This window comes from Microplitis mediator, chromosome 8, assembly GCF_029852145.1.
Source record: "Microplitis mediator isolate UGA2020A chromosome 8, iyMicMedi2.1, whole genome shotgun sequence".
In the NCBI taxonomy this organism is placed as follows: domain Eukaryota; kingdom Metazoa; phylum Arthropoda; class Insecta; order Hymenoptera; family Braconidae; genus Microplitis; species Microplitis mediator.
Window position 1 is genome coordinate 10257659 of NC_079976.1, and position 18194 is coordinate 10275852.

At 28.3% G+C, this 18194-nt stretch overlaps 1 protein-coding gene across 1 annotated transcript; it reads right to left on the bottom strand.

Moving 5' to 3' along the window:
• Positions 1-4679: 4679 nt before the first annotated feature.
• On the bottom strand, positions 4680-17915 carry LOC130673986 (regulator of G-protein signaling 17). The gene is made up of 4 exons (XM_057479221.1): positions 16340-17915; positions 15983-16254; positions 13602-14007; positions 4680-12925 (listed from the first exon to the last, which is right to left on the bottom strand). The coding sequence occupies exons 1-4, from the start codon at positions 16346-16348 to the stop codon at positions 12644-12646; spliced, it is 969 nt and encodes a 322-aa protein (XP_057335204.1). The 5' UTR covers positions 16349-17915; the 3' UTR covers positions 4680-12643.
• Positions 17916-18194: the final 279 nt, after the last annotated feature.

An 18194-nucleotide genomic window follows, 5' to 3' on the forward strand; every position in this document is an offset into this window, starting at 1 on the left:
TCGAAGGTCATAGCATCTCTTGCATAACTTTAAGTCCAAATACTGAGTTAAGTCTAAAAAATAAAAATTTATTACTGTCTGCGATATCTTGCTTCAAAATGACACTTACGAAATCAGCACGATTATTCATTTACATTTATATATATATACATATATCCATATACTTATTTATTTAATTTCTGATTCATAACTAATATTTAAATTAATAAATATATATTAATGTGTAAAATTCCAAGGATGATTATTATTTTTTTTTTTTTAATTTGATAACTTTATAGTATGTAATAAAGTTGACAAAAATATTTAGACAATATTTTATTTTATAATTGTAATAAAACATTTTTTTTTGTCATTAAATTCTATTTTTTTATTTTTTAGTCAAAGAAAAAAAATGCTAATGTTGAGTTTTATATTTTCCAACTGAAGTTTAATCGGGCACTATAATATTTAAATAAAAAAAAATGATATTTTTTAATTCGGGGGTAAGTTGAACTAGCTGCTAAAATTTAAGAAATTTGTAAGTAAAAAAATAACAATTTAAAATATTTGTCTTATGTGAAAAAAAAAATTGTGTAAGCGAGGCAAAATGGGCTGTACGAAACATTTGAAGTGTTCAGAAGGCCCGATGTGTTTTCTGTAAGGCATAGGAGGGGCAGACTGGGCCCCTTAAGGAAAATAATTATAATATCATTAATTTTTTTTACGCGTTCACTTCTTTTTAGACCCTTGATACTTATTTTCACTTCATTATGCCGTGTCCATTAAAATTGAAAAATCGAAAATTAGGGGCAAAGTAGGCCCTGCAAAATATTTTTTGAAGTTTTCAAAATTTTAAGGGGCCTAATTTGCTCCCAGGGGCCCACTTTGCCCCCTCCTCCTCTACATAATAAAAAAAGAATTTCTTGGCTCAAAAATTTTTCGCATTATAAATTAAAAACAAAAATTTTTTTAGAACGGGAAAAATTTTTAGTGTGAGATTTTTTCTCGTCCCCAAAAATTTTCTTCTATTGCCCCAAGAAAATTTTTCTGTTCAATTCTTAATACAAAAATTTCTGGGCACAAGAAATTTTTTTCTCTCCCATAAAAAATTATCTCGCGCCATGAAAATTTATTATTTCAATTCATAAAGTAACGAATTACATAAGACAAAAATAATTTCTTAGCGCAAGAAATTTTTTCTTATCAATTCATTATACAAAAATTTCTCGAGGAGAGTAAAAATTTTCTCGTGCCAAGAAATCTTCTTCTTCTGAGTAGTTTTTTTGCTAGTGCTCCTTTGACTTCTCCACCCCCCCCCCCCTTCCTGATTTTGATTCAAAAAATTTTTTTATGGACCATAGTATCTTAAGAAAAAAGTTCCTCAAATCAAGATTTCAATTTTCTGAGCTAAAAAAATTTTTTTACATAAAAATTCTTTTGATGTAAGAAAATTTTATTGGACATTTCGCCTTATAATATTACACATTAGCTGTATATATTTATCTACGATATATTGCTTTTGACATTCAAGTGATGTTTTGATGGGTATGCGTAGGTTTGTTGATTAAATACTAGTGGTATTTATTCAAAATAAAATAATTTAATGACGTCTATTATTAATTTAATAGTTTGGTTATTAGATAGTATTTTTGGTAAAATAATTATTAAAAATGATTTTATTTTTATTTTATTGTTTATAAATCTTAATTTAGCAAGCCGACTGTTAAGTTTAATGAGCATACGGAAGTCTGGGACTTATCATAATAATTTAGCTTTAGACGGTTATTTATGTAAGTCATCAGCACCCAATCGAATTTTAAATCTTTTATAAATTCGATTGAGTCCGAAATTTATTTATTTTATAAATAATTTTGTTAAGAAGAAAATATACATAATTTAATAATTTACACGCGTATTTTTATTTAAGTCATCAGTATTTGGCTGAATGTCAAAATTTTTTAAAATTCGATCCTCATCAAAATTTATTGATTTCTACGTTTTTATTTATTTTTTTTTTATGGCTTTATTTTTACTGAGGATTTTATTATATATTTACCCTGGATTAATTAGTTTCCAATAATTTTTTTCACTCAAATTTAGTACGCGAGCTAAATTAATTAGAAAATTTTTTAATCGAAAAGGGGTAAAGTGAGCCCGTTAAAGTCGAATTTTTAAATTATAAAATAAACGTGAGACAAATTGGGCCACCTAAAATTTATGAATAAAAATTTTGTCTCGAAAATGGACGGCTCATTTTTTCCACAAGCCAATTTCTAAAATATTCTGATCAAATCAAATTTTTTTCTGAACCCAAAGATTCGGTCGATTGAACCAAAATTCTGAAAATTTGTCAAAACGACTGAACCCTTGTATAAAAATTCCACAAAGTGATCCAACTCTTGGGTTGGCGCCCAACACAACTCTGTGACCAAAACGACTATCAATTAAAAAATATGATACCGAGTTAAAAAACGACGAAAACCCAAATAAATACTCAGCAAATAAAAAATGACTCACTAGGCCTTTCTCTTTTATCGTTTGGCCCTCTCGAGAAATCGAAGGCTGATGGTTGGAAGGTCGTCTTCGGGAGCAGCGTACGGGGCGTGGCTGCGAGACGCATTTATTCCGCGTTCAAGCTCCTACTCTTTTATCTCACTCATCCTCATCACATCCTATCCACTTATTCCCCTCTATATCTTTCTCTCTCACTCGTCTTTTCCCCTCTTCCCTTACAACACTCTTTTTACTCATATTATCGTTTCTACGTCTTTAAAAGTTGGCGAGTTGGAGAGTTGGAGAGCACGCATGCCGTGCTGTTGCTCTTCATCCCGCGCCCGCCGTTTTATTTCTCAGCACTCTCAGGCCTGTTATCTCTTCAGGCACGTCCGCGTCTTTTCTTTTATTTTTATTTTTATTTTTTTTCTGCCTTTTTTTTCATTTTATTTTATTATTTAGTCCTCTGGTTGATGCTGCCATGCTTCTAGCTCCTGCTCTTCTGATGATGCTGGCTGTTGGATGCTGCTGCTTCTACTTCTGTTGCTACTTCTCCTTCGGCTTTTAATGCTGATGTTAGTAAATGTCTTTTACGTATTGGAAATATATACTTATACTACCATTCATGTTGTCAATATATATATATTGGAATGATGATATGTGCTTATAATGTCGTTGTACTTTTCCAATCGGCGCTTATAGTTTATAAGTAAAGCCGACACATATATATATATATATATATATATATATGAAGAAAGAGCTCATCTTAAAGTCAACTCACGGATTGATTCCACGGAGACTGGTCGTCGATTCCAGAAGAGAACGGAAGCGACAAAAAGCGTGTGCCTATCTCTCTTTATATATATATATTTATATGTTTATCTCTGTTTACTCCCCTTTTTATTTAAGGTCTTGATACCTTTTGCGACAAGAGTCTTCTCATATATACAACCCTTGATTTTTATTTTTATTATATATATATATATATATATATCTATATATTTTTTATTTTTTACTTTGTAAGTATTTTTATTGTATTTATTATAATTATTATAATTGTATTTATTTATGAAATTTGAATCGATTTAAATTAAAAATTAAATTCTTTAAAAAAAAGTGTCGTATCAATTTGTCTATAAATTCACTAGTTCAGACCCCATGAGTAAGTTAAAAAGTATTTTTATAAACTTAACTTATAATCCCACTAACAATAACTTTTATCATTATTATTATATTTATTATTATTATTATCAGCATTATAATTATTTGTTTTTTTACTGTAAGTTAAATCTTTTGAAAAGAATTGCGATACAAGAGACATTCAAGATGCAATATATATATGAAGTTCCCAGACTGCGGCGTTAAGTTTCGGATTGAATTTCACACTTATCCTGTGGTTTCGTAAGGCACCTTTGAATTCTATGGTGTTTGACTTCAATAGTATATTTTTATTTTCAATTGTTGGTGAAAAATTTTTTTTCTTTTTATAGAAATTCAAACTCACAATTTTTCGTCTGCATATTTTTGCTAACTACATACACACACACGTACACATATACATATGTATATCTATTTTTTTTAACAAATATATGACTTCAAGCATAATAAATTAGAAAATCATTTTTTTTTTCAAGACCCAAAATCAAAATTTTGAAATAAATTAATAACTAATTAAATATAAATTACAAAATTGAAAAAATTTTGAATTAAAAAAAAATCATTTATAAAGTAATTTTTTTAAGCACAATTTATTTGAAAAAAAAACTAATAGTCCGCGCCATTTTTTTCTGGTAAAACGAACTCCGTCAGAAAATTGCTGAAAATAAAATGTTAGATTACCAGTAGCAGGTATGGTAACTGGTACAGTAGATCTTGTATGGTACCAATAAATAATTTATCTACTAAAGTTATATTATCATTTGGAAACTTTTACCTTTCCGCTGAAAAAAAATCGACGATTTTTGAAAAATTCGGGAAGCTTAAAGAGCTCAAAAAAAAAAAGTATTCAAAATTATTTTCAAGTTCAAGAGTAATCTTGAAGCTCAAAGAGCTTGAAAACAACGGGAAGTTTTGGGGCTGGCCCGCAGGGTCAGCTGCCTAGATTTTTTTAATTTCAAATTTTTGTTTAAAAAAAAGTGCTAAAATCAACAGTGAAAAATAATGAATAAATTAATAGGCAAGGGTTTAAATAATAAATGCAAAGAAGGTTGAGAAAAATTGTGCGTTTATTCACGGAGACGTAGGACTGTTTCATTTATTTATTTAATTAATTAATTTATAATGGTTTCATATATTTTAGGAGACCAGTCTCGATAAATCGATTGAGACGATCCTGATAATTTTTTTCTAAACGCACTTGCTTTTTTTTTAATTTTTTTTTTTTTTATTTTGTTATTATTATTTTTATTATTTTTAGTTTTATTTATTTACTTTTGGTATCGTTATATCATGATACAGGCGCCGTAAGGGCTTAAAAATTATTATATGCCCTTATGGTACCTGGACACCATAAGGGCGTATAAAATATTTATTTTTACATGTTGGTGTACTGTTCTAGTGTAAATAATTATTACAAATCTACTTATTAACATGCATTTATGGTACCCGAAACCATAAGGATTTATGAGGAATTTTTTGTTTACGAATTAATCTGTCTGTGCTTAAAAACTAAAATTTTTTATTATTCAAAAGATTTTTGTGAGCCCTTATGGTTTCCGAGGGTGTCACGCGTTTTGGTCCCAAAACATTTCATCCCCGACACATTATCCGCACGACTAATCATCCTCGGACAATTAATCCCCGACAATTTATCTGTGAGATAAATCATCCCGACGACTGTTCATCTTATGACATCTTAACCATGACAATCTACCTTATATTGATAATTATTTCTAATCATTTTTTATTTTAATCAATATTTGTACTATTATCAAGCACATCAAATCCATGAAAAAAATTATCTATACTTTTTTCCATCAACCGAATATTATGTAACTTTGAGTTTAGTAACCCAATGATTTAATTGAAACAACAACAATAATAATAACAATAAGAAGAATAATTACAATAATAATAACGATATTATCTAAAAGATCATTTAAATGTAGTCTCAAGTATCGCGACTTCTGGATATTTTGTTGTCTTGTATATTCAGTTGTTTTGTATAAGTGCCTTAAGCAATTGTGATACTAATTAGTTAACTATATTGATCGCTAAAAATTAATGTTAATAAGTAATTAAGAGATAATATTTTATTATTAATATAAAGTATAAAATTGTTAACGATCGATTATGTACTATGGTGCTAAATGATGTGGTTATGAGAAAGTGTGTATTAAAATTATATTGATAAAATGTTCATAATTAACAATATTTATAGCTGGTTTATTGTATTTAATATTTTTATTGAAGTATCAATTGTCCAACAGGTAAATTATCGGGTATTATTTGTCTAAGTGTAAGTTGTCATTGTCATGAATCGTCGCGGGGATGAATTGTCGGGGATGAAATGTTTTGGGACCAAAACGCAGTGAACCGTTTTTAAGTACCGTAAGGGCGTAAAAAAAAATTATTTTTAACTTGCCCATACTTTTATACTGAAAATACATCAATCAGTGATAAAATTTTTCGCTAAACCCTTGTAGTCCCTGGTACCATAAGGGCCAGAAGAAAATTATCATTCATTTTTTTTTCTAATTTTTTATTCTTCTCCACAAAAAATTGATCAACAAAAATAATTTTATATTTAGCCCTTATAGTTTTCGGGTACCATAAAGGCATCAAATATTATCATAAAAAGAAAAGTTTTTTTTAATTCTTGACCAATAATACATTGACCAAAATTTTTCCAAGCCCTTAACGTTCTCAGGTCCCATAAGAGTTGACATAATATACGCCCTTCCACTTTTTTAACAGTACCATCAACAAAAATCCTTCTCTACGGCACCTATACCCCGATATTTATTACTATTCAATATTTATCTGTTATATTCATTATTACGCCTATCAAATATCATTAATACTAATAACATTAATAATAATAAAAACAATAATATTAATATTAACAATAATTTTTCTTTAATTTCTTGTCAACTTTTAGTTACCAATTTTGAAATTTTTAGGAAATTGTTATTAATAAGCTTAATTTTTTATATTAATACACTTAGAAATTTATTAAATTTATTAATTATATATATATGTATGTATATATATATTTTCATTCATCAATTTTATTTTTATTTCATACCATTTACATATATCATCCATTCAATTACATATATTTTATTTTATAAGTAAATAATAAATAAATTGCGCGTTTCTTTTCTGCATTTTTTTTGTTCTTATAAACAAAGTAAATTGTGCTCATTTTTTTAGTCACAGTAAGTTATGCGTGATTTAAATAATATCATGTGTTAATTTTTTTAAAATTCATATTTCAACATTCGTTAACATTTTATACCCATTGCTATTATTAATTATTATTTCTAATTTAGTTTTCATTAAATGACGGTCTTGTTTATATTTTTCCTAACTATTCATAAATATCTACAGGGTTAAACTCATACATATTATTACTTGTGTTTATATGTATATGTATATTTATATACCGGATTATTTTATTTTTTTTATCGTTATTTATATTTATATATAAATAAATACACTCACTAACTTGTTTTTTCAACAAAACAATCTCTATTATTTTTCATCTTCTTTCAAATTCAATAATAACAAAAAACAACTATTACATTATTAATTAACAACCGATAAATTCAGTTAGTGTATGAATTAATATTACATATTAATTCAATTAATTAATTTCTTCCCATTAAATGAATTATTATTTTTGTTAATTTTACTTTTACTTATTCTCCCGCTTTATAATAATAATATTAATAATTATGTTCCACACTCACAGTCATAAATGCAATGGCAATTATAATAATAATTATTTTTTTCTTTTAAACGATAAAAAAAAAATGAAACAAATTTCGTCTCACTTAACTAGAGTACGTGCCAAACGAGCGAGTAATAATGACTTGCATTTGTTTTAGTACATAAGTACATAAATTATTATCATTGTTACAATTATTATTATTATAATTAGTTAATTTTATTTTTGCTCATCATTATTATTATTATTTTTATTGTTAGGCCTTTTACACAAAGTACACGAATGATTAATTATTTAATTTAAAACAAAAAAAAATTTATTTTTAATTTCCATTTACTCTAATTTTTAGCACTGTTAATATTATTATTATTATTTTTACTATTATTATTGTTTGTATTTAAAACAATTTACGTATGCACATTATTATTAATAATAATAATTTTTGTTTAAAACTGGTCTTTTTTCTTAATTTTTAAATTTTGTCTTTAGTTTGTTCATTATTATTAGAAGTAGATAAGCGATAACTTGTCAATCCGTAAAAAATCGATTTTTGATGTTTTTCTACCAAATAGTTCTGTGGAAACTGAAAAATTCTTTTCGAGTACACTGTAAAAAAAAGTTGGTGTAAATCCATATTACCTTGGTATTAAGGTGATCAATGTTAAATTCAACCCCAAAAACGGTGTTAAACATTTTCCCGATGTTAAGTGGAGTTAAATAAAAATGTAGTTTTATTTTTTAAGTATTAGAAGTTGAATCGTATTTTAAATACAAAAAAAAATTTATTGTTTCAAAATTTCATAATACGACAGTTTTACCAGATTATGGAGTAATTTAAAGAATATTTGCCCACAATGACATGTTAATGCTTTTGTATAAAATATGGGAAATAGATTTTTATGATTCAAGTCACTTTGCAATCTAAATCAGCGAGAAAATTGAAATATTCAATTTGATAAGCGACCGAGAATTTCAGCAATTAGTTCAGTTCGATAGAAGTGAGATTTCTTATTTTATCAGGTAATAAAATTGTTTTTTTTTTTTTTTTCAATTAACGATAATTTCAGAATGTTACTGAAATCTTATTAATGTTATTTATTCTGTTTTGTAGATCTTAAAACACTTATTTTCACACCCTCAAACTCTGCTCAGAGTTAATTTTCTCCGCATGTACACCTTTTTATCACCGGTTTAATAACACCGCTGAGTAGCACAAACACCGCTGAAATAAGTCCATTTTAGTATTGCTTTTCTTACAGTGTAGTTTAGCGGTAAAAAAAAAGTTTTATTAATTCATAATATCAAAAAAATTTTAGACACAAGTTAATTATATCCGCTAAAAAAAAGTAGTAATACTTCCTCTCTTCATCAAGTAGCTATTCCATCTTTACATTTGAAAGATTTTTGTTCTTTTATGGTAACTTTTCTCATCGGAGATCGTAATCACTGTTGTCCAAAATGATTTTTCAGATATAAGAAATATTACTATCGGCAATAATGACATTCCAATATTTCTGCTGTAATGATTTTAGCAAATTAGTGTTAAGTTACATTAGATTAATTGGATTTAATCAACAAACATGATTAGTAATTTTTCAAAACCACACCGAGTTTATGGAACGTTTTTTAGAATGAAATTGCCTATTTTTTACTTTGTCAACAAAATTTAATGTCATTTTTAATGGATTTTCTTAATTTAGATCCTCCCCTGATTAAAAAAAATGATTAAAAATGATTTCACACGTTAAATGTCCATAAGAGACAGGATTAGAAATGATTTGAAGGATTAAAAAGTATTTAAAATGATTAAAAAACAAATCATTTTAAATACTTTTTAATCATTTTTTTTAATCAGGGTCAGACTATTATATATATATATACTTTTTTTTTGAAATTGATTAATAAAATCACATAAAAATAATTTGTGTTCGAATAATTTTCAGATAAATATTATTGACAATATTTTTGAATCTTCAAACGCAATTTTCTCAAAACAGCTTCTATGCCAGTTGACAAGTTATTGCTTTTCTACGTCTTATTAATATTAATGATTAACATTATTAATATTATAATTTATTTATTTGTTGGTAATAAGTATAATAAATTCGATAAAACACAATAATCGCACAATCTCTCAACATTCACATTATATATGTGTACATATTAGCGCGATATAATAGCAGCACACATTGTTTATTTTTGTTTTACTTAATTATTTAATAACTAGTTTTTGGTATTCTATTAATTTGTTGACTTACTTATATTATTATTTAGTTCTTTAATATTTTTTCGGTGGATTTTTCTACGGTAACTAAAGAGCGGGCTCGTAATTTTTTTTTATGTTTTTATTTTTCTATTTATTTATTTTAATAACGTTTTTTTGGTCATATCCGCTCTTTTGTATTACAATTGTGTAATATTCTATAATTAGTCTAAGTAAATACAATAGAAATGTTTTTTTATAAATATTTAATAAATAAAAAAAAAGTTGTTACAAAGTTTACCGTAAAAAACTTAAAATATTTCTCAGGAAAAATTAATTAATAATTAAGTTTTTATTCTAAATCAACTCAAATAATTAATGTAAGTAAAATATAAGATTTGTAATAAATTAGATCTGAAATTTTACTGTTGAAGTCAAATCAATAGAAATCTATTTTGATTTCTATACATCTCATATTTCAGATCGAATGTATAAATTTTGGCAAAATTTTGATCAATCTTAATAAATCTTTTATATTCAGATTTATTTAAGATCTTAATTTTTTTGTATTATTTATAATATTTTGTTAACATAAATCTAATAAGATCTGACGATATCTCTAAATATTGAGATCTGATAACATCTCATATATCAATATATATGATAAGATCTTATATATAATAAGATTTAGTAAAATTTTATTTTTCTAAAATCATGATTTCAGCAAATCATAGATATTCAGATCATGCCGATCTTAGTGATTTAAAAAAAATCTTAATTCCACAAAAAATTTGCACACATTTTTTTTTAAATAGAATCGAAATCCGTTAAAATTACGAATTAATTTTTCCTCACAAAAAAAAAAACCATTAAAAAAATATAAAATGTAACAAAACCATCGATTTTCATAAAACCCTACAAAAATCAAATGGAAAAAGAAATGGAAAACTTTAACAATCTTATAACTATAATTATAAATAACACGCATACATTACACACGTTTAAAGAGAAGTGATAATTGGATTGTCAATGGGCCCATAGTCTGAATTTAAATATTATATTTACTTTTTTTTTTCACTCATTTTTTTTATAATGTTTTTTTTAATATCAATAATAATTGATAAATTATTTTATTATCAATTAATAATTTATATACCCTTAGTAATTATAAATATTACTATCAATAATAAATAGTCAATCTTAATTATTATTATATATGTATCAATAGATTCAAATAATTAACGCGTTTGAAAAGAATATAATATATTAGAGTCGCGGAAAAAAATCGACTGTATTATTTTTTTAAGTCTGACATAAAAATTTGTTAGTTAAAGACGTTTTAAGAACCCTCTATAAAAATCAGGCTGATAATAAATTTTTAAGCGGTCGTTCGTGAATTTTAAAAATTCTAAAAATGATCGAATATCTATTTATTTATCTATCTATTTTTATACAGTACACTGTAGATAATTTGGAGTGAATTCGGAGTTATTACGGATTTTATTTTAATCCGAATTCACTCCGTCACTCAGAGTTTCGGAGTTTTAAAAAGATCACTCCGCATATTGAATAAATAAAGAGTTTGGTTTTTCAGCGGAGTGATTTCGGAGTAGTTTGAATTTTATGTAAATCTGCATTCACTCCAATTCAGAGTTTTAAGATTTTCGGAGTTAATTTCACTTCGAACCGAAGTTTTAATATTATAATAAACTTCCCTTCGAAGTGAATTTCACATTCACTCCGCAAATTTTTTACAGTGTATGATACTAATAGAACATAAAAAAATAGAGAAGCATTCATATTAATATTTAAAGTTCACTCAAAAATTTTCGATTTGAAAAAGTTTGAAACTATTTTGCCAAAAGAAAAAGTTTACATAAAAAAAAAAATCAGAATTTGGAACCACATTGGAATTTTCGAAATTCGTGAGCGACGTCTTAATAATTTTTTGTCAAACTGATTTTTAGAGAGGGTTCTTAAAACGTTTTAAATTAACAAATGTTGATAAGAGATTGAAAGAAATAAAATAGTGAGTTTTTTAGCGCCACCCTAATATATACACTAAATCGTTACGGCTTAGCGATAGTCCATCGTAGCTACAGGTACAGAGGTGGGTTTATTACATAAATATATACGTTAGTGTCTATTAATAATTTTAGTATATTGTGTAACTAGTGGACTAAGTAGACCATTATTCGTCGAGCGCAATAGCTTTAGCACGGGTCAGAGGTGCGCACGCAGGAACCACCGACGAGTGCTAAAGAAATTGTGCTTTATGGATAATAGATTAGTTCACTTGTTATGCACTACACTTCCCTCAATGCATGTATGGTTATCCTGATTTATCGCATCTGTAAATCAGTCACAGTGGTTGTTTACCAATACGGTGATAATTTGCGCTTACACAAAAAAAAAGGATTTCTTGGCGCTAAAAATTTTTACGAGCCCCAAGAAAATTTTTTAATGTCTCAAGAAATTTTTTTCATTATGAATTGAAAACGAAAATTTTCCTGAGCCTAGAAATTTTTTCTAGTCCTAAGAAAATTTTTGTTTTCATTTCATAATAAAAAATTTTTCTTGTGCCAAGAAATTATTTTTTTCTGTGTATTAGATATTTATAACTTGGTCGTAAAAATATTTTGTGAGAACTATGAATTAATATAAATTATAAAGAACTTATTTAAAAATTATTAAATATGTTAGTGTATATAATTCTATAATTAATCGGACCTAATGATACTAGTAGAGTACATTTAAAAAAAGTATTCAATAATGGTTTCAAAAGAGTGTCATTATGAGATCATTATGTCACGTTGGTGAAAAAAAACAGAAATCTCTATTGCCTTTTCATTTATTACAATATACCGGTCGATAGTGTTCACTTTACAGGCATGATAACACAGGATAACCGTGCATGCGTTGAATAAATAAATAAATTAAAAGAAAAAAAAATTGAAACCGATTATTAAACTAGTACATTAATTAGTTAATTAAATAATTTAATTATTTTGTTGTTTGTTGTCACTAATTTGAAAATCACAAATTATGTATAATAATTGCCGACACATAATAATAGACTACGAAATGGATTTTTTCGATTTAGGTTTACCGACAGACGGCATTGTTGGAGCTACTACAGCACCAACGGCAGCAACGATACCACCAGAATCATCTGCTGGACTTGGTGGTCCACTACCGAGTCTCGCGACTCGGCGAAATATATCACTATTTACGAACCGTGGATACGAGTCACGATGCATTAGGGTATAAATCTGTAGTTGTGCTTCATCGAATATGTGGGGTGTTGGTTGACTCATATTTCTATTAACAATTTCACGTACACGTGAATCTAAACTAACCTAGATGGTAAGCAAATTTAATTATTTATTTCAGATAAATCGATAAGAAATTATTTATTTTCTAATTATTGGTTAATTATTGAGAAAAAAATGTTAGAAATTTTTTATTTTGTAAGTTCGTTTGAATTTAGGTCCGGGGAATTAAATCTGATTAATTATTAGAATCCATTTATTGAAAACAAAATCTGATTAATTAGATCTAGATATCGGAATTTACCTAGTTTAATAAGATCACTAATGATCATTGTGATTTTATTGGATGGGACTGGAATTCTAATGAGTAAGAATCAGAATAATTTAGATCTAATTAATTGGAGTCTAATGATTACATTAATTTATAAATTTGGATTTAAGTTGGATTGGATCTGATTCGAAAAAAATTATATTCCATTAGACCAAGATTCTATTTAAAATCCAATGAAATCTAATTAGATCCTAAACTAATCTCAGTAAATTCAAATTATAAAATATCTGATAGCAGTCAAAATAATAAATTTGATTGGACTCCAATGAAATTGGAAATCCATTAAAAGTATTAGATATCAGATCTAATTTTATTTTAGTTAGAAATTCAATAAAATTTTATTTTGTTGAATTTTATGTTTAAACTCGAATTTGAATAATTGGATCTAACGTTTTTTTTCCACTAAAAATATCAGACGAATCAATAACTTACCTCTTTAGGCGACAGTATCGATATGTAGTCCTCGTAAATATATCGTGCCTTTTCTTCTATTTTTTCCGGATTATCTTCGTTTTTCAATTGCTCGCAAGCCAACCAAAATGCAATATTCTCTTCACTATATTCGCTGATAAGAAATTCACGAAATAATTTTCTTCCAGTAGTACTGTGCATTAATTTGTCAAATGACGATCCCCATGATCGTACTTCATCTAGGCCACAACATTCCGTACCAGAACCATCCATTGCATCTAATCCGTCCAATCCGTTACCAGTTCCTGAATTTTGATCTGTAAGACCACCACCTGATGCAGAATCCGCTCCGATACCACTATTACCGCGCTTCTTTTTTGAATCTCCTGTTCCAGAAGTTTCATTACCCGTACCAACAGCTGCCAAACTATCGACAAAGCAAATTTTATTTTTAAGTTATCCCACGTATTTATTTTTTAAATTGATGCATCATATTTTTATATAATAGTTTTACCCGACTTACCATTTATTCCTGTATCAAATGCATGGAACAGAAATAAAATTTACAATAATATATATTATAAGTATAAATATATACATACAGGCAAAAAAATTAAATTTAGGCTCAGCGGCTATAAATCGTTAACGGTGCGAAATACGAAAAAATTGAAGAATGCAATTATTAATTAAATTAATTAACAAATTAAATTAAAACTTTATTTTGCATAAAAAAGATTTTATGAAAACATTCGATAAAATTGATACTTTTTAAGTTATGTTCTTAAATATACTATTTTATAAAGTATACTCGATCCGTTTGCAAGCTTGGTCATAATTTTGAGCAACATGTTTTGTAATCAAAGTTTCATTTGCTTCAGAAATCAATTAATAGAAAAAAATAAAAAGTTAAGTTCTGATGAAATTTTATAAAAACAACAAAATTTCGATTAATTCTCATGAAAATTGATTAAAAGTAAATTTAAAATTTTGTCTTTTTACACAATAAAAAATGAATCGTCAAAGTGTAAAAAAAACGTGTGTTAAAATTCTGAATGTTGAGTTTTTAACACTTGTGTATCAATTTGACACAGTATTTATCTCGTTTGAACTGTCGCAAGCGACTGATTTTTTAACACACAAAAATGTTATTTTATACGAAATTAAGACATTTTATAAGTTACTGTCAAATCAACACACAAAATATGTTAAAAGTAATCTCGACCATCACAAAATAATTCTTGGAAAATTTGTTACTTTTAACATATGCGCGTGTAACTTTTTCAACACTCACGACATGTTAAAATAACATATAAACAAGTGTAAAATGTTCGTTTTACACACGATATGTGTTGATTTTGACGAATTTTTTTTTACTGTGTATAAAATAGAGTCATAATTTTTAAACAGAAAAGCTTTCAAGTAAATTTATCGTAATTGACCTAAAACATTTTACTCCATAAAACAAAATTTTGCTCAAAATGGAGATATCAGAATTATGTTCGTTTTGAAAATCTGACTGACTAAATTTTTTGGCTCCATCATTACAGCTTTCAAAAGTACAGATTTCAAGCATTGAAACAAATTTTGTTTTTAAATTCTGTACGAGGATTTTTCACCGAGATATGATGCTTCTGATTATTGAATATAAAAAATTTCTGGCTATACAGGTGCCCATTTTACCCTCTACCCTACCAAAGTGAGAACGAAAAATAGAATAAAAAAAGCAGCAAAAAACATGCGGTAAAATATTGCATAGCGCTTGCGCAATATCATAATGTTCTGTAAATAGGTCGTCCAAAGTAACTTTCATCATTACCCAATAAATTAAAATGATTATTATTATTATAATCATGACAATAATTCAATGATACACATCAACATAAATAATGGAAGCGCAAGATAATCTAAATGCATAATGGAAAGATGGTTCTAAAATAAATCTAAACTAAAAGCTGTTCGAGCGATATGAGTATTTAACACATGGATGTTATATTCTGTTGTGATGTACATTGACGTAAAAACAAAACGTATATGAACAAAATGAAAAAAAAAGGAAATAAAAAAAAAACATACATAAATAAATTGAGGACAGAGTTGATATAGAGGGAGTGAGTGAAATAGTAATATTAATGGTTATATTTAAGAGAGAGGAAAATAGTTATGTGTTGGGATTACGCTAAAAGCTTCGATCGAATTCCCCTTCCAGGCAAATATAAGCGCGACTAACGCACGTGTTTCTTGTGACAGACGAGGCGCATGGTCGGTACAAAAAAGAGCCAAAGAAATAAAAGAAGAAAGCAATAGAGAACTGTAACTATAACAGGGGAGATCCGGAGGTGTCTAAAATTTATATGACAAAAGGTTCATTTTTATTTTAAATTATGAAGGAGCGATAATACCACGAGCAACTGCAACAACAGCACCAGCATAAACAGCAATTGTCTTTTTTGGTTCGGCCAGAATGTGATGGATTCTGTCGCTGAGCATCTTTTTGGGAAGGTTGACACTCTTGCAAGGTTTGGTCCGATTGTTCAGAGGTTTGTTGCTGAGATGGTGTCTGTTGCTGGCCTTGTGAGTGGGCACGAAGTCGGCATCCGCTTGTGACACTGTCACCACTTGGATTGCTATGACTAACGCCAATGCCCATTGTTGTTGCACCGAGTCCGCTCGGCATCTGTATAATTAATTGGTTTGACCAATTCAAGATCGGTAGTGACTGGTAAATACTACTCCTTCGATACGAAGCTAATGTAACTTACCTCTAACATTGCCCATCCAGGAAGCAAGCAAAGCTTGCAAACCACTTAATAATACAGTACTTCCAATTCCCAATTACAATTAGCAACGGCAACAATCCTTAAGGTATTAGATCCAGGTGCAGGCGCAGGTGGGGTTTGGGAGTTTTATTTCTAACCCAGCCCAGCAGGACATCTCCATATATCACCCTTACCCCGCATGCTTCCTGCACCTATTTTGAACCAATTTAATCACCAACAACTTCACTCACTAACTATCAGCCAGCAAATCGTCACAGCATCTACGCTACTTGAAGCTCACACCCTGCTAGAATGCCATTGTGGTTTTTGAACATTTCCCGCCAACCAATAGCCATCAGTTATTATTCAAATCGAATCAGCAACTCCAATACCATTACAGAATCTCCTCATTGCTGATTTGAGAAAACAACCTTTCAGAAGGCTTTTTTTTTGTCAATACCAGAAGAGTAAAATCCAGTTATTTGGCGTATTTGAAGCGTTAACCAGTGAACTATATTGTATACCAACAGCATCGACGAAAAAATTGTAGTGATGTTTTTAGGGAGCTTGCGTGATAATCACGAAGCAGCTTTCGAGCCGACCAAGTCGACACACTGGCGTATTGATTGGCGGGCGGACGACCTCACGAGGAGCGTCGTACGACCTCAGCGCACTATTTTTTTCTATTGTTACCTTTAGTTTTTTACTTTTATCAAACAATATTCACTAAACCAGCAATTCCCTCAATTGCCGATAATCTTTGATCCATTACAATGCGCAACATGCCCTTATAGATTCCTTTGTAGCTAATTCAGGCTTGGACTCTATTTTGCCCGAAATGAGTATTAGGCAGATTTTAACTGTTTTTTATCTCATCTTGCCTATTAATTAACGTCAGGTCACGATCCTTGATCATTACATTGTACAATAAAGTTTTTTTGAAACACAGCACTGACAAGTTTTAGATTTATCTAATTTTGTTGATAGATTAGTTGGTAAAATAATAAAATTTTCGTAAAAAAGATGATTGAATACTTAAATACTTTTCTTTGTTTACAGCTCAGAGTTTTAATCTTTTGTTTAAATAATAGTACAATACAAATATTTATATATGTTACAACAAAAAAAAACACTGTCCGTTTGTGTTGACGGCTCGACGGTTGAGCCCTTTCGTCAGACGAGCCGCCGTCTTGCGCGCGAGCTCTTAAAGTCGTAAACGCTCGGAAATCCTCGTGTGGTGACTGTTGTTGCTCGTCGACGTAGACGTAGACATCGACGTCGTCGCTCTAGTCAATATGGCGTCTACCGTTCTCTGACTATTATTGCCCGTAGTATATTCTGACGCTTATCGTCACCTATCGCTTTCCTCTACACTCTAATGTTAAATTCATTTCTCTCTTATCCTTTTCTTTTTTTATTTTGTGACGTCAGCGCCGGCGCATAGTTTATTTTAACTTCTCAATCGTTTATTATAAAATATCTGAAATTTTTATGCGCTAATGCTATTATGATCGAGAAACACAAATTTCAATGTTGTTTTAAGAAAATTATCAATTATTCAGAGCGTTATTCATGCGCTTGTTATTATTAGTGTTGATAACAATAGTTTCAATCAATTTTCCATTGGATTCAATAAAAATACTGTCATTATTGATAGTTCAAATTTTTTATTTTGCTACCGGCATTTGTTTTGCAGCCGTAGAAAATTTTGTTTTAGATTGTTGGTAAAGAAAATTTCGTAATTACAAACCAGACTGTACACTAGCGCCCTCGTTTGATAATTAATTCCATAAATTACCATAAATCTAATTCAAATACTCATGAATCTCAAACTAATTCCATTAATTTACAACTTCAT

Bases quoted from the DNA above. Each gene is read 5' to 3' on its own strand.
- LOC130673986 (XM_057479221.1), bottom strand. The intron at 14,008-15,982 runs GTGGTATTATCG...CTTTGTCGATAG, and splicing joins TGCTGTTGTTGCAGTTGCTC to TTTGGCAGCTGTTGGTACGG. The intron at 12,926-13,601 runs GTAAGTTATTGA...CTTACCATCTAG, and splicing joins CGATACTGTCGCCTAAAGAG to GTTAGTTTAGATTCACGTGT.